Source organism: Daldinia loculata, assembly GCF_022478755.1.
Source record: "Daldinia loculata strain CBS 113971 unplaced genomic scaffold F4817scaffold_7, whole genome shotgun sequence".
Taxonomy (NCBI): domain Eukaryota; kingdom Fungi; phylum Ascomycota; class Sordariomycetes; order Xylariales; family Hypoxylaceae; genus Daldinia; species Daldinia loculata.
The window spans coordinates 579,051-596,249 of NW_026054861.1; the positions used below are offsets into that span (position 1 = coordinate 579,051).

Sequence of the window (17,199 nt, forward strand, 5' to 3'; positions counted from 1 at the left end):
GAACGGATTAGATCTCGTAACCGGTTAGTCTCGTATCCCAAATTCCTTTGGCGTCCCCCGGATTCTAGTTAGCGACTTAAAATGGAGGATTAAAGAAGCCTCGTTCTCGGTGGTAATTGATCCATAGACGCGACGTTACATGCCCTCGATTAGAATACGTACCGAACCGCTACCAATTTGTAGCTAGATAGGTATTTTATTATACCTACCTATCCCCAGGATCAGCCCACCAAGGAAGAACGAAGATAGCATGATGTTCCTCCAATACTAGGATCTTTTACTCCCCTTAATATTAAATAACGTGTGCTGTGTTAATACAAGTTTGTAATTGGTGTGTTAAGTACCTAGATGAGCTAAAGGACGAGATTAATTGACCGGCTTGGGCTAAAGTCGGCGCTGTGTGACAGACGTGATAGACGCCATTTCAGATCAAAGTGCCGGAAGTGAAGCCAACAAACAATGGCTTCTCAATGTTGGTATGATGCTATTGTTGACGTGACCTTTTGGCTCGCGTTTTCGGACTAGTAAGCAGAAAGATGTGATGGTTGTCCCAGTTACTTGATCTACCATTGGATCCTCCATTAGCACGAGGGGGTATGATCAACCGGACAATATAGCCTCGCCTATCTCGCCTTAATAAATCTCTACTAAAAATCACAAGAGATCAATTAGATCGGAATAAAAGAGGAACGATTCAATGGGTCACTTTCGTAAGGGTGAGATGGAAAAAGGAATAATTCTAGAATGAGATGACATGGTAAAAACATAAGAATACCTAGGACCAAGCAGATAACCCTGTTCCTGCTACAAATACGGTAATGCTTACGTAAGTAACTATGTACCTGCTAGTTAAGTGTAATATGTATAACCTAGAAGCCTGTGTTTGCTTGTAGCGGGGCCCCATTCTAAAAAGGAAATGGGGAGGATCTAAGAACTAGAAAAAGGGGACCTGGAGATTTGGGGTCCCCGCGCTCTAAATTCCCCAAGGTCACTAAAGAAAGCTAAAGAGTCTAACTTTGGTCGGCCCGAATACATGGCGCATAGGTAATCTTAACCTTAGGTACCTTAGGTAATCGCTTTGAACCAATTCAACTATCAATTCAACATAATCTCATCCGACAACCACCACACCAAAAGTAGCCTCATCTCGTGAACCTCTGAACCTCTGAACCTCTGAACTAATAGTCGTTCAAATACTAAACTAAACTCCTATGCTCGGCCTAACTGTGGACACCCTCGGCCGGTACGGGGAATCACGTTGAGGTCAAACCCATATGGATTGCTTCTCGTGGCAGCTTATCCGCCAACTATAGTCCGTACCGCGTGCCACCAGCTCCTTCAAAGTCTTGGCGCATATTGTATTGGACAATTGACCTCGCGGCGTCTTTCCCCGGACCCCAGACCCCAGTTAATAAAGGGGTGTGTTAGCGCCCAGTCAGTTTTCAATCGAGTCACATGTCTAGACGCAAGGCAAATTTCAAATTCCTGGCTCCAGAGCCTAGACTTTTGTCTGCCCCGAATGTGAGCCTAGCTTACATCGACCACGAGGTGATCGACCTTCGAGGGTCCCTACGATAGTACTACTGTATGTACGCTGCATCTTCTGGAACGCCTCGCTACCGAAACTTTGGAATAACCCACGCGGCAGGATAGCTACCTACGTTTGTTAATAGCTTCGCAATAATTTTAACGCCGAAGCTATAGTATGGCATTTTCTCTGCCGAGGTCTGATGGGAGCTACCCCAAGCTCTACAATTAGCCCCTAGCTTATGCTAAGCTAAACTTCTCGTCACCAACATGATTACTCTACCTTAACGGTTCCTGGTTGGTAGAGGATGAGATCTAGTGGCGAGAGTAGTTCGGGGAACAAGCTTTGTTGCTTTCCCAGAACCATGGCACTGTCTGCCGTCATTAGACGAAGTTGGTCTTGGCTAGAAGCGAACGGCACGTAGGCAGGACTCGCCTTAAAACTTAATACGGGAGCTCGTTACGCGTCATCTGGTAAGAAAAATAAGACTCGACAAGGCGAAGATTCTCGCATGATTTCATACACTAAGACGTACAAAGTGTATTAAACGGAAGAGAATCAGCCGCGCTCGGGCTTTCCGTAGACGTACAATTCTTCTAATACTTCTCATCTAATCGTACATACTCTATCACAATCGGTAACTCCACTAACTAGACTGTTCTAGAGATTTGGCTCTTCTGGACTCTTCTCAGTATGGACCTCCGGAGTTCACTGTGGCGCTGAAACCGGGTTTCACCTACCACACTTCGTCACCGCTCGTAGGTGGCGTTTACAGATAAGTCGGTGTAGTAGCAAAGGCCTGACCAGCGGACGAGACTACAGTCGCCGTGCCATAAATACTTCGACGCCGGTTTCACTCACATGACACTAATACAGACACGCGGCACTCAGCTAGTGTGATTGGCCTCGTGGTTAGAAGCGACTTCAGCTAGATTAGCAAGACAAGCCCGTATCCGATGGAGGCTTAGAGGCTGAAGAATGGTTCGATTATATCCCACGCAAAAAATTCTACCGAGACTTTTCTTTTGCCTTAGCTGGTTATTCATCTATGTCGATTACGGTGTGGCATTTTCACTTCGCTCCTTATTCAGCTCACCTTTTGACCGATCTTGACAAGGTCAGTTTCGTATTACTACATCGAAAGATCTACCTATACAAGTCGTATTGAGGTCAGGGAGCATGAATCCTTCTTCGTCCGACAGAATACGCTGGTGTGAACGAAAGTCTCATTAGCCTAGGTAAGTATTATCTAAGATGAAGTGAAATAATGTGTATTGTCTCGATATAACCCTCAGCTAACCAACTTCGCGGCACACTCCCCTAATTTTTCTTTTTATCGCACCAAGGACAACCCAAATATCCCGACCCAGGATCCTCGCTAGTACGGTAGACCGCCTGGATTGAATCTATGTATAGAAGTTTATCGGGCAATAATCATGCGGCTCCATCGCGTGACCTGTCGTCCCATATTAAGCACAAGCAACTCAGCTATGTCGCCAAGCACGGAAGGGAAACTTCACCGCATCACGGTCCATTAAGCCCAACGTACGGATCAGTATTAGCCTTTAAGTTGATGAAGCAATAAGATAACATTGCCAGACTTTCGGCCTCTTCCCTCCAATGCACTCAACTTCCAGGTACCCCGTAAAAATGGCGATGCGTAATTCTTACGACCTGATAGGTCAAAGTAACCTAACTTGTCCCTTACGTCCAATCACATAGTTCTACAAGGTCTAACTAGATGAGCCTTAAACAATATACGGTAAAGATGTTATTAAAACAGCAGAAGACAAACAAGTATAAATTATCATCACAGGATAAAGCTTCAAGTAAACTGAAAACCCCTTCCCCTTGAAACAAGCTAGATTCACATATCTTACTGTAGTGACTTAAGTGCGCCCTTACTTCCCGATCACGTCAAGCAGCATAGCGACCCTATATTTTCAGGCACCTATTCAACCCGTATTCGTAGCACGTATATTACGAACCGGAATAATTAACCATGTTTATCTCAGTAAAATTAGAGCACATTTTTCGAGTTTTCATGCGAAATGTAGTCTCAGGCACGGACGTTGACTGTAAGCCTATTGTGGCCCAAGTCAAAAAACGTGATGTACACTCTTCAATGATTTTACAAAGAATGATCTCAAAACAAGGCTAACAACAGTCAGGGGTAGAGGATTGATTACTTTGGTTCCGAGCGTTTTCAGAATTGTGTTGCAGCCATCTCTCGTAAAATTACTGAGATAAAACCATGTATCATTTTACTCTCAGCACATCAAGCAAATGGCACTAAACAAGAACATGTCTACATATGACTATAACAACCATCCATAAACAAATCACCACTGGCTATGTATATATGTAATAAAACGCCAGTGACTTCTCTCCTGCCATGTAAACACTCTCAGCCGCAACAATGGAAAATCAGCAAGTGCCCGGTCCTAATTTCAACGTCGAACTAAACTATGACGACAATATAACCCCTAATATACCTCTACGTTGAGACGTAGAGCAGAGAACTAGGTAATTAATAAGCCGACCCAGATAGCCAAGTAGTTTGCTATAAACGTTATATAAAATTCTAGGGGCTATTTGACAGCCAATGACGAAGACCTAGCAGAACACAAGATCGTATAGAGCAGCCAACACTCTTCACAAGTAGCTATATCCCCGTACCACCGAAACACACAGAAGAAAGAGCTTCTAGGTATGTCTCTTACTCACCAACCTACCTACTCAAGTTGATAGTCCCGTGCGCTTTACCTAATAAATTCAAATTTATACTTCACTTCTAACTCGCATCCTTAGTCACCCTCGACCTCGACCCCAAGTAGTACATAAACACCTTAGGTTAAGTATGTAGGCTTCACGAAGTTAAGTTACCATCTTTCAATTGCTATCTAGCCCCATCTCTCTTCTGCCCTCCCTACGTGCGTTCACGTACCTATAACGCTCAACGCGTCTCGGCAAGGTAACATCTAGATAGGTTAAGTATCTAGCTACTTAGCTAGCTACGACCGCCCAACTCCCCGCCTGTCCGTTCCAATGTATGCATGTAGACATGGCATGTGCGATTGCGTAACGACAAAAAAAAGACGACAAAAAGACACATGGCATCGTGGTTGGTCCTGTTCTCATAACCCGTCGCAAGCAGTTTCGTCAAACCGAGCCGTCCTCCCCTTCTCCCCCCTCCCCCTCCCTACGAGCTCTGTCATCTGTAGGCACGATCCCCGCCCCCGGCTCAGTTGATACACCCAAAAAGACGGGATCGTACACGCCCGCGTGGGGAATCCAAAATTCCATTCGCAGAGTCTAGCCCCTGAGGGCTGTGATGATGAACAAGGCCACATATTGGTAAGGTAAAAGAAACGGGACTGGAAAAAACACGGGCTGGCGTGGGGGGTATAATCTTTCTATCTGTATGGTCGAATGAAACCGAGCTCCTCGCGTGTCCTCGAGCATTACCGAAAATATTGAACAGTCTAGTTTCGTATGCATGCCTCGTGGTCATAGTTCTTATCTGTAGCATTTATCCCCTACTTCTGGAAAAACCAGCTGCTTCTCTTATTGGCATTGCCTTCATTCTGTAGGTTGGCGATAGTCGGGACCTGGGCCGGAGCGTCAGCGGCGGTACCGCCACCACGGAGGGGCTTCGCGATACGGCTGCCTGCATTGGCAAAGCTGAAGCCACCGCCGGATTGCGAGTTGAGGCCACGGGTCGAACCGGCCTTGGCTGCCTCGAGACGCTCCTTGACGGCTGTAAGTTGAGACTCGAATCTGTTATTAGTGTTAGTAGAAGATGACAAGTTGGGGTAAACAATGACAGACCTGTGGTTCGCAGCGGTTAGCTTTTCTTGGCTGTCCTGCAACAAGCTCTCCAAACTAGAAATACGCTCGTTCCTCGCGATAAGCTTCCTCTCGGCGATAGCTACCTCCTTCTTTAGGCTGCTGTTTTGCTCAACAAGTTGGCGTTGGACTTGGGTTAGCTGCTCTAAATTGCGTTCGAGGAACGCCATCTTCTTCTGCTGAGCGCGGTTGTTAGACGACCGCAACACGTTGTTGTATTGTTCTCGAGTCTCATCAAGCGAAATCTCGAGCTCGACTACCCTCTCACATCTGTTCTGTAGGTCTCTCATCAAGCTCTTCTTCATGACGTCGAATTCGGCGATTTGCTGCTGCATCGTCTTGCCATTGGCCATACCTGGTACACCGCTATGCAAGGATATCTCTGCTTGTCGGACGATGCCTTGGGTTTCCACTAGCTTAGCCTTTAATTCTTGTAGATCATCTGGTGGGATCGGGTCTCCTGATGAGCTCAACTCGTATAACGCCTCGACTTGTTGAATGGCATTGGCAATGGACTGCTCATTGGCACTAAACACGTCTCCACCTAGATCGAATCCTGCCATCATCTGAGCCATCTTCTCGGCCTTCTTCTTCTCCTTATCATCTAGAACAGCGCTCGTCTCCTTTGCGCTCATCTTGATATCTAGGAGCTGCTGTTTGACTTCATCGAGCTCTGTCGTCAGTTCCGCATTCGCCTCCTTCAACGCATCCATTGTGATCTGAGCTTCCTTGCTTTCAAAGGTTAGCCGCTCGAGTTGCATCTTAGCCTCGTTAACCTCAGTTGTTAATTTCTCATTCTCTTTTCCTAGTTTGCTATCGTGTTCCTTCAAGAAAGATAACTCTTCCTTGGACTCTAGGAGGGACTTCTCGGCCGTCGCAACAGCGGACTCCTTCTCGGCTAATTGATCCTGGAGCTCATTTTCTCTCCGGAGGAATTCCTCTCTCTCATCCTTATCTAGAGGGAGACTTGGTGTTCCCGAGCGTTCTGCTAGCCCCGGTGTGTCCGCACGGCTCTCTGGTATCAGCCGGGACGGTGTTGAAGGCCGATGAGTCCTCGAGTCCGCCCTTGTACTAACGACGCCGTCAGCCGATATTGCCGGCACCCATCGATCCTTGGGCACAGTTTCGCCGCCACGCCATAGCTGAAGTTCCACTTCCAAGTTCGAGATATACGTCTCGAAAGTTGTGATATTAGTTTTAGCCTTAGCAAGCATTGCCTTGAGCTCGGCGGGACTAAGTTCGGCGTTGACCTTCGCTTTGTTCTTGATCGATTTCGCTCTCATACCGAAACGTAATGTGCTCAGAGTTTCGGCATCGTTGTAGCTACTGGGAGAACAGTTTATTATAAGCGTTGTCCTGCTGTTTCCACCAAGAGACTCTTGTAAAATTCGTGTTAATTTCGAGTCACGGTAGGGGACGTGTGAGGATTTGCCGTCGGTGAGGGCGTTGATGACCATACCCAGGGCACTTAAACTCTTGTTGATCTTTTTCGCTTCCTCCAAGGTTTGACCGCTAGCACCGGTCTTGCCGACCTTTTCACTACCAGCCAAATCAACTAAGAACAGTTGACCGCTCTTCATGGAACCGGTTTCGAGGTTTTTCTGAGAGATGGTGATGACGAAGATAGAGTGCGAACGTGAGGATTCCTGGTTCATGTTGGTGGCAGCAACAGCTCTTGCATTTCCACCCCTCTTCATAACTTCAAAAACTTCTTCTACGCTCGAGACGTAGATCTCCAGAAGACCCTTGACATACACGCCCCTATTCTTCTCCTCGTGGACTGGTAGGTTGTCGTTTTGCGGTGCCAGCAGGTCACGGATACGCTCCATGTAAATTTCCATATAGCTGACTCGGACCGTGTATTCGATGGTGGGCGGGCTGGACATGATACTACTGAAGATTTGTTCTACGATACGAGGTGTGATACCTTTGCCTTCGTCGTCTTCTATACTTGTTCCCATCATGGTATAAGACTTTCCCGCACCTGTCTGACCGTATGCAAATACTGTTCCATTGTAACCGTTGAGAATATCATCGACGGTGGGCTTGATTGAGTAATCGAAGATATCAACCTGTCTGCCTTGCATACCAAACACGCGATCGAAGGTGAAAGAACCTGCAGCCTCAGCTGACTATATTCCGGTTAGCAACATTAGCATCAACAATAACGGAACGGGAGATACTGCAGATCTTGGCGGGGAAAACGCACATTGAGGCTACAGGTATCGGGGCCATCGAAGGTAACGATAGGCTCTCCGCCTGATGCTAACTCGACCTTATTCTGGGGCCGAAAACGGGCAACGACTTTGATACTATTTGCGCTTGCCATGATGAAGTTTGTCGATTGTTGGACGGCTACGCGCAGAGGGGATATGTATGAAGGGGAAAGGCCTATTTCATATTAAGGAAGTAAGTCTTGTATGTACAGACGCAGCTCGGCCGAAAAGACGGCGAACAGGCCAAAGAATGTCGAACGGGTGACAATAAAGCCTGCTTATATGTCGTGCTGGTGTTTAATATGGTTATTAAAACCAGCTTGGTGGTGGAGAGTGAGTGTCGCGTCAATTTTTAGGGTCGGCGTTTGTATTGGGGGAAAATGGGCCTCTAAACGATTTCAGTGGGTGGGTTTCGGCGTGTCGGCGTGTCGGCATGCCTGAAGTTCAAGTGAACCCAATCCAGGGGAACTGCCACCTACCACCTGCAAGGAAGCGATACGCCACAATTTGGCGGTATGCGTTAGGCTTGTACTATTCTTGTACCTTTGCACGGTGCTATGTTAGGTATTAACCTGAAAGTTTACTTCATGCTGCCGAAATATCTAATACATATATGATATAGGTATAGTTATGTATTTAAAAGCTTTGCTTATAAATGTACGAATTGACAAAGAGCCTCTGGTACAGCATAAATACATGTCCTTTATTAAAGTTACTTCCTAGTACCTCCTACAGTACCAATTCACCCCACTATTTAAAAACAACGCGTCACAGCATGAACCCGACAAGACCTCGAATACCTAAGTTAAACACATGTACCTTATGTACCCGTGGACTCAGGACAGTGATGCGAATATGGATAAATACATGACAAAATGCAGCTAGTAAAATAGAATGTAATAGTTCGTTTAACTCTGATTACCTTAACATGTGAGATCCCAATTATAGGCATTACTATTCATGCATCTAACAAGCTAAAAGTCTTCTATAAAAAAATATCAACACAAAAGACTAGTTAAACACCACACAAATGTTTGTTCCGTTTGCTATTCTTTGTATTTCTGCTGTAAACTCAACGACTAGGTACCGTACTAATCATACCTGGCATTCCTATTAAGAACAAAACAAGAACGCCTGGGCTGATGCGGGGATCTGGGAAATAATACCGATATAAAGTAGTGGTCCATAATGTGATCATCCGGGTTTCAAGGAGAATGGGCTTCTCCAGAGCACCTCAACCTGGAAAATTCGATAATCCCTCCTGTTCGACGCCCGCCAAAACGCCGAACCTTTGCGCCTCTTGAGACGAATCTCTGCCACTCCAGTCTCTGGGGTATCATACCCGTTTGTGAATAAATCTGGCCAGAAGCCCATACCCAGCGCGTGTAGAATCTAGTTGAGATGATTGCCATTTGCGTCAAGCCCATGGTTGATATTGGGTTCTGATGGTCCAGAGGGGTAGCTTAATCCTCCCAGCTCTTCTCTACCGTCTCGCGAACCCTCTTAGTGTACTCCTTTCGGTTGTCCTTGTACAGGTTGGACGCCTCCACGTTCGCAGGAGAACCGGTGTTGGGGTCGTTGAGTAGACTAATTCCAAATATATTAGTATTCGAAATATCCAATAGTCCTGTTGAAGCCACTCTTTCCATACCTTTGAATGCTCGTCAAGACAGCCGCAACATCGTACGTGGGGCTCCATCGGTTCTGGAGGATATCTAGGCACAGCTCGCCTGTGGCATAGACGTTGGGGTGGAACATCTGGCTGATGAATTTAACGGCAGGTGGTTTGTTCGGGTATTGCTCCTCGAAGTGCATCACAAGCCGGAAGGTTCCATCTTCGAACGGGGTATCGGCAGGTCCAATGATGACAGCGTTCCTTTGCGAAGCTATTGTTAATTTCGTGTTGCCATGGGGATCGACCAGCAACTTGTAAGCTTACCAAGTCATAACATTGTCGGGGACAGGAGAAGCAGATACACCAGCGGGAGGGTCAGTCTGCATGCGCTATGAAATCTTGTTAGTGAATACCTAGATATTATAGCTAGCAATAGAAGTCTAACCTTGAAGTCTCGCATTAAACGACGGCGGGCGGCAGTCGACATCTTGATCTGACCTGGAAGGGTTTTGGAGGGGTTTTGGTTGTAGGGTTGTAGGATGGTCTAATAATCTCTGAAGATGAGACTTTTGTAAACAAGCGTCGGCTTGTTTGAATATTGAAGGGGCGATTCGTAAAGCGTTGGGGGGGGAAAGAGAAGAGTATCGTGATGGGATAAGGCGAATAAAGTTGATTAATTGATAATATGATGGGGTTTTGGGCGGCGATTATCTTAGTTAGAGGTATTGGCCGGGAGAGATTGACGTGATAAGGAACGGTACATCGGTACTTTGAACCGATGTAATCATGAAAGAAAACCGTTCGCGCGGCAGCGTCGTCACGTGGTAGAGACTTGGCTCCGGCGTGCCGTGATTTACTTACTAATGTAATACAGTGTCCATATATTCTGCACCTTCCCTACTGCGTGTCTAGATACCTAAAATAGAGGGAAAGATAAGCGTGGTTAGGGAAATTCAATGTTCCACTACCTAGTCACTGTTCTACATAGAGGTAGCGATACCGGGGAATGGTTAGCAGGGACGACCATGTACTTACAAAACGAGCAGGCTGTTTCCCCAGATTATCTAGAATCGGGTTCCTCGGTTGCTTGTAAGAGCAATTATTGGCGGAAGGCGAGACATCCCGCTGAAAGCCGAGGTGCTAACTTCCTTGTAAGCTTCAAAAGGATAACGCCGGGGTGTAAACTATTTTCGAGAACTTGCAGCCATGACATGACGTTGGCTCTTCTTTCTTCTCATAATACCAATTTCCATTACTTTCAAATTATACTCTAGTTAAACCTTTCTACTATTTTTCAACCCCAAGTGTCAAAATGATACTTCAAGTAGGAATGCTTGGATCGACGGCTAGAAGCTCATGCCTTCGGGCGGGGACACGAGCATTAAGAACACGGCGCCAATTCTCGGTACAAACGGCCCGTCGGCAAGAAATTCGAGACGCATACATTCTAAGTGCCTCTAGGACGCCTACTGCAAAGGTGAGATCCTAAGGGTATATGTTAATGTTATAATAACTAACAAAGAAATAGTTCAACGGCTCGTTTATCACGGTCTCTGCGCCACAGCTCGGCGCCGTTGCTATTAAGTCGGCCCTCGAAAAGTCTAAAGTTCCTGTCGAAAAGATTACAGATGTATATATGGGAAATGTATTACAAGGTTCTATCGGACAGGCTCCCGCCAGGCAAGCCGCCATCTTTGCTGGTCTTCCTAAGTCCGTCGAAGCCGTTACTATCAATAAAGTTTGCGCCTCGGGGTTGAAGGCCGTAGTTTTTGCGGCCCAGAATATTCAACTGGGTCTAAGCGAAGCCCAAATAGCTGGTGGTATGGAAAACATGTCACAAGTTCCGTATTATGTCCCTCGTGCGAGTTCTTTACCACCATTTGGCCACGTCAAGATGGAGGATGGCCTTATCAAGGATGGGTTGACGGACGTATACGATCAGTTTCACATGGGCATCTGCGCCGAAACGACTGCTAAGAAATATGATATTTCCCGGGAAGCACAAGACCAATATGCTATCCAATCGTACGAACGAGCACAAGCTGCGTGGAAGAACAAGGCTTTTGCGGATGAAATAGCCCCCGTGACTGTAAAAGGCCGGAAAGGTGAGGCCATTATCGATACTGATGAGGGATATTTGGATGTCAAGTTAGAAAAGGTTCCTACGCTAAAGCCAGCTTTCATTCGCGACGGCACGGGCACCGTCACTGCAGCGAACTCGTCGACGCTGAATGATGGCGCTAGTGCCTTAGTACTGGGAAGCAAAGATATCGCCAAGGAGTTTGGAGCTGGTTCTAGAGTTCTAGCAAAGATATGCGGTTCCGCCGACGCCGCGGTTGATCCCGTAGATTTCCCCATCGCACCAGCTAAAGCTGTGCCTATTGCTCTAGAACGCGCTGGTATTACAAAAGACCAGGTTGCGGTCTGGGAATTTAACGAAGCCTTCGCTGCAGTTATCAAAGCCAACGAGAAGGTGAGAACTGATGGATCACTTTAAGCCATAAAATAAAATTACTAACAAAGGATAATAGATTCTCGGTCTAGAGAAAGCTAGAGTGAATCCTCTAGGTGGTGCGATCTCTCTAGGTCACGCGCTAGGTAGTTCGGGATCCCGAATCCTAACGACATTACTACATCAACTCAAGCCAGGGGAGTACGGTGTTGCCGCTATTTGCAACGGAGGTGGTGCGGCTACTGCTATTGTTGTTCAGCGGATCGAGTCCGTATAGTGCTGTATGGTGGTAGTAGGTCCTTGGAAGGAAAATATACCCGCCAATTTCGTATAGAGCTTTGGAACGTGGCTAGTCGCCTAGATTTAAATAGTTCTGCTGACACTTAATATCTACGAGAGATATGAGCCAATGAGTGTAATGAATTTCAATCTCTAGCACATATAGGTTATAAACTTTTACAACTATCAATTCTTTGGACAAGTAGGGTAAATACCTGTTCTATTTAAGGATTATCACATGCATTTGTTACGTTGGCGATCCTAAAATTATGTACCTAATGTACATGTGTGTAGGACGAGTCTGGTACGACATTTCAGACGTGTACTTTGTACATAACCCCGCGTCCGCGTGTAAGATGATGTCACATGCGACTTCGAAGCGTAGAAGGCGCGGGTCTTTGCAGGTCCCCTAAAGATTTAATTGGCCATCACTACACTAAGCGCGTTCTCTGGTTCTGTACAATGCCTCCATAATTTTTTACGTGTAATCCGTATGCTTCGTCCCGTTACATAATTCGAAGTTCAACCTTTGGTTCATAGCCTCAACAGCAGCGTCTCAACAATAGCGCGCAACTATTTCTTGTAAAGTGAGGCTCCAAACATTATCATCTCATACGTGTTAGCTTCAATTCTTTAGTTACCGTTCGAACTACGAGCTTCTATCTACCTACGCACTTCGCATCCCTGAACACGATGATCGTCTGAACGAGGACCCTCCCTAATTCTTATATCTCCGCCACTTTCCACCATGGCCGTGACAGCCCAATTCCTTACGGGTGTCCGCGATATTCTCAAGAGTCTCAATGGACAAGCACTGCGCGATTGGCTGAAGGTCGAGCCGCCTTTACCGCAGGAATACTATAACCTCGCATCCGAGCTCAAGAGTACCTATCAAGATGACAATGCGCTCGAAAAGCTAGTCGAGAAATGCCTACCAGAAGAAGATGACGTTCCAGAAGGCCAGGGAACAACATGGCCCGGCTTCCTCTCTTTCATAAAAGACTATCTTATCTACTGGAGGGACGTGGAATTCGACGACCTCCTGGGCGCCCACCAATTGCTCACAGCATTGACCAAGTATGTTAGCTCGACCATTCTGATATTACGTCGCACCCGACTAAGACGAGCAGTTCATGCGCCACGGCGCTTAACAATCCCACGTATGGAACAATAATGTTGCAGTCGAGCATATCACTTTGCGGCTCTCTGTCGACCCTGTCGATGACCCTAAATAAACGACCTGATCTCACTAGGAAACTGGCAGCCATCCACGCTGGGGACGAGGAACGGAAGTCGGTTATCGAGATCACAGCGGAGATCATGCAAAAGTTCTTCACAACGTGTCTCACCGACCGGTCGAGTCCGCGCTTCGCACAACCCACAGGCAAAAAGGTCGGCATTTACGTCTTCGCCAACAAGACTTTGAAGTTATTAACCATGGTGCGTTAAGCGCGCTTAACTACGGCAAATATCATACTGAATCCTAACGATATCTTAGAATAGCAAGTCTTACCTAGCGGCGCAGCTTTTGACTAACATTATGGCAAAATCACCGCCGCTTTCGTACTATCCAGCCGCTCAAAGGGTGACATTTTTGTATTTCCTCGGCCGCTTCCACTTCAACCACAATCACTTCTGGCGGGCTGCACAATGCTTACAGGAGGCTTATTCGCAAACACCAGCACGCTTCCTAAAGCATCGCCGAATCATACTCACATACTTGATACCGGCGAATTTCGTCCTAGGCCGCCTACCCTCACAGGCTCTTCTCCAGCGACCAGAAGCTCAGTCTATGGCGCAGTGTTACTCTCAGTTTTCATTAGCAATCCGAAAAGGCGACTATATACTCTTCCAGCATACCATCAAACAGCACGAAACCTGGTTAAGGAGCAAAGGCTTTCCTTTATATACCACCCTCCAATGGCGTATTCGGCCGCTGCTCTGGCGATCGCTCTCGCGGCGAACCTTCCTGCTGACGTACACGCCTCCCGCCGAAGGCGATTCGCGCAAAGCTGCCGTATTAAAGCTTGCGGATTTTAATACCACAATGAGTTATGTCCAGAAGCGGCTCGAAGGATATCTCCCCGCAAAACTGGCTCCGAAGGGGCGCCAGTCTAGTGTCAATAGTTACCTCCTGAAGGCTGTCTCCAACAGTGCGGGGACTAGTACGGGGAACTCTACCATCGCGCCGCCTCCCGGTGGACCTAAGCATCTAGCGCCAGATGAGGGCTTATTGTCCGGTAATATGGCTGTGGATGACCTCATCGTCGAGAACATCGTTGCGTCGCTGATAAGCCAGGACCTTCTACACGGGTATATAGCGCACTCTCAGGGCGCATTCGCTATCATGGGTACTAAGCAGAAAGGTAGTGCGGTGGCGGCCGGCTGGCCCACCGTCAGCGAAGTGATTAATCAGCGATCCGTGGAGCCTGTTGTTCCGGGATGGGTCAAGGATGAGTAAATGTTTTTTTTCTACGCGAGGAAGAAGATCTGAGATTAGAAGAGGTATAACATAGGGTTGGTTTAGGCCTGTTTCAACCAAGCCATAACCATGCATAAAGGAGTATGTCACCTGGTATAGCGAAGTTACGAATGATACCCAGTATGAGTTTTTTTCTTCGTGGATATTGGAATCGTTTATATAACGTCGAGACTGGATTGAGTTGTGTCATGATACAATTTACAAATTTACAATTCATTCAATATCCCCGGCTTTATGTAAGCGTTCCGTCATTTATAAATTGACCCCTTTTATTCCCGTGATTAGGTAAGCTAATCGATAAGATATTATTCAAACACAACCATGTAACACAGTCATAACACAGTCATAACACAGTCATAACACAGTCACAACCTTTCGTTTACACACCAAGTTTTACCCAACCCTATTCCCAACCCTATTCCCATACCTATACGTTGTTGTATGGGTAATCTAATGTTGAAGTAGTAAAATTTAAGAATTACTTGGCAAAGCCCGGTGAAACTCAGCATAGCTAATGATAATGATTAGGTCCTACACGTACTTACTAACAACTAACATATAAAAGCATTTATTCTTCCAAGACCAATTCTTTTCCAAAGCTTCAAACGCCATTGCTAGAATCCGCCTTCGCGATTCTGTAAATCTTATGGTCATCAGACTCCGAATTTCCTTGAATCTCGACGATAGGTTCGAAGTCAGCAACCCGTCCCTCATTCTTTAGGCATGGCGGTAGCCGGTCGCCGTGGTTGTTCTGCGGTTGGTAGGAAATGTTATTTTTCAGTCTCCAGAGCAGTGACTCGTGCAGGACGGCATCTGGCGGTATGTCACGCGCGGAACCCGCGTTTAGCGGGAAGCGGATGTTCCGCCACTCGTTATGTCTGTGGAAGAGTTCCCAGCGCGTGATGAGTGGGAGCCATTCTATCCAAGTTAGCAGGTCAGCACTGGCAGAGTAGGAGGGTGGAAATGGACTTACCCATAAACTTCCAGAACAAGACGGTGGCGAATCCTGAGCCATAGCCATATAAGAGGGAGTCATGCATGAATCCCTTCAACGCTTGCTCCTTTCTCTCAGCATACCGTTTCTTGAATCCATTAAGATTCTTGCACCACTTGACCGCCGCCGACGGATCCATCTGGCCCACCAGCTCGACCTCGCGGATCATCCAAGCGAGCGGGATATCGCTCATCTGGAAGGGGTCAGATCCAATGTCCATAGTAGGATCCTTGGACTTGCGCGTCGTCCAGAAATTCTTGACGCGCTGCCAGATGGTCATCTGCTTGCCGGTATCAAGCGGGTGCTCTGCCGACGCCGGCCAACCACCGCCCACGTCTCCGTGGCATCCCGGGAACCAGACCTCCTTGATGTCTTCGTTGTCCTTCGCCGAGGCCCGGATGTCCTGGGCTAGGAGCGCGGCTTTGAACTTGACGCGGCGCTCGTCGACGGCCACGGCGTGCCGCACGAAGTGCGCTGTTCCCTTTACGGGGACTGGCATAGGGGCTTTGCGCTCGAGGATCGCGACTGAGTTCACGCAGTCCCAGATCCCGAGGAAGTAGACCTTGATATTATGTTCTTTGATCTTCCCGTTTTCGCGTGTGACTTTTTCTTTCCGGCAGAATGTGTCACTGAAGGCGGTGATCTCGTCCTTGGCCCGCTTGTACTTGTGGCCGTGGTGTTTATCTTTGCCGTTGTCCTTGTTCTCGTTCTGATTATCATGACCGTTTTGTTCGTCATGGCCGTTCTGCTCCTCGCGGTGTTCCCCGTTCTGCTCGTTTAGTACCGGTTGTGTCTCGCTTAGTCCCGTGGTGACTTTCACGCCCTGTTTCTTGCCTTTCTTAGAGCGCGCGAGGTCGAAATTGTCGATCTCTCCTTCTAAGTAGCGTTGGTAGAGTCGGTATGCGAAGGTCACCATTTCCTCATTACCCTTGCAGAGTAGTCCTACGGTATTGATCATACGTGCTAGAAATTTGGCCGTGAAAGCACCTCGGCTAAATCCAAACATGTAGATCTTGTCTCCCTTCAAGTATTATAGGTAAGTGATAATGATTGATTAGCCTCGGAAGGATTGCTTACAGGGTCATAGTATCGCATCAAGAATCTATACCCAGCAATGACATGGGCATCAAACGACGTGCCAATAGCTTGGTCGATGGTCTGCGAGATAGAATCTCGCAACTCACCGAGCCAAGTCTTGTTGACAGACGTCTCATTGATATCATACGTACCGATTCCGGCTAATTGACTAATAAGAAACGACGATATATGGAGAGGAGGAAGAGTACTCACTCTGATAATAATGGTATTGCTGAGGATCATTGCGGTCTAGCTTATGCAAGATCTTGACTACGTTGGTATCAGAATTGGATCCGGTGTAAGTGTTGCCGGTGCCATCGAAACAGAGGATAAGTTTCTTAGGCCCTCGAGCTTGTTCAGGACCCTCAATAGTAGGTGTGCTACCTCCTTGATCCTGAAGGGAAGACATATTGGTGACAAGATTTAAACAGATACACACTAAGATCTTTCGAAAGTCTCGAGTCAAAGTCTCGAGTCAACTCAGCAGGGCTAGGAAGGGTCCCTTCGCTTCCAGCTACTGGTTCTCAAGCTTCAATTTATCATGTCTTCTACATGCGGCCACCCATTCCCCCTCATTGAATTATTACCATTGTCTTATTACTATTGTCTTATTACCGTTGTCTTATTACCATTGTCGTTATCCGCCCGATCGGCATGTGGCTTAATAACCGTAGCTGGCCTGGAGAGTCCAATTCTGTCCCTCGTTC

At 47.0% G+C, this 17,199-nt stretch overlaps 4 protein-coding genes across 4 annotated transcripts; 1 reads left to right on the plus strand and 3 right to left on the minus strand.

The window, feature by feature from the left end:
- Nucleotides 1-4,974: 4,974 nt before the first annotated feature.
- On the minus strand, nucleotides 4,975-7,848 carry F4817DRAFT_262672 (kinesin-domain-containing protein). The gene is made up of 3 exons (XM_049299318.1): nucleotides 7,587-7,848; nucleotides 5,360-7,509; nucleotides 4,975-5,308 (listed from the first exon to the last, which is right to left on the minus strand). The coding sequence occupies exons 1-3, from the start codon at nucleotides 7,704-7,706 to the stop codon at nucleotides 5,068-5,070; spliced, it is 2,511 nt and encodes an 836-aa protein (XP_049162230.1). The 5' UTR covers nucleotides 7,707-7,848; the 3' UTR covers nucleotides 4,975-5,067.
- Nucleotides 7,849-8,760: 912 nt separating this feature from the next.
- On the minus strand, nucleotides 8,761-9,929 carry F4817DRAFT_262688 (ubiquitin-conjugating enzyme E2 2). The gene is made up of 4 exons (XM_049299319.1): nucleotides 9,654-9,929; nucleotides 9,533-9,597; nucleotides 9,245-9,469; nucleotides 8,761-9,180 (listed from the first exon to the last, which is right to left on the minus strand). Exons 1-4 carry the CDS (start codon nucleotides 9,693-9,695, stop codon nucleotides 9,057-9,059), a joined length of 456 nt encoding a protein of 151 aa, XP_049162231.1. The 5' UTR covers nucleotides 9,696-9,929; the 3' UTR covers nucleotides 8,761-9,056.
- A 591-nt stretch (nucleotides 9,930-10,520) lies between these two features.
- On the plus strand, nucleotides 10,521-14,400 carry F4817DRAFT_356769 (thiolase; the record flags this gene model as incomplete). The annotated part of the gene is made up of 6 exons (XM_049305835.1): nucleotides 10,521-10,685; nucleotides 10,737-11,660; nucleotides 11,740-11,866; nucleotides 12,701-13,016; nucleotides 13,070-13,379; nucleotides 13,438-14,400. The coding sequence occupies 6 exons, from the start codon at nucleotides 10,521-10,523 to the stop codon at nucleotides 14,398-14,400; spliced, it is 2,805 nt and encodes a 934-aa protein (XP_049162232.1).
- A 622-nt stretch (nucleotides 14,401-15,022) lies between these two features.
- Nucleotides 15,023-16,901, minus strand: F4817DRAFT_356770 (uncharacterized protein; the record flags this gene model as incomplete). Its single annotated transcript, XM_049305836.1, has 4 exons — nucleotides 15,023-15,339; nucleotides 15,395-16,436; nucleotides 16,493-16,653; nucleotides 16,706-16,901. The coding sequence occupies 4 exons, from the start codon at nucleotides 16,899-16,901 to the stop codon at nucleotides 15,023-15,025; spliced, it is 1,716 nt and encodes a 571-aa protein (XP_049162233.1).
- Nucleotides 16,902-17,199: the final 298 nt, after the last annotated feature.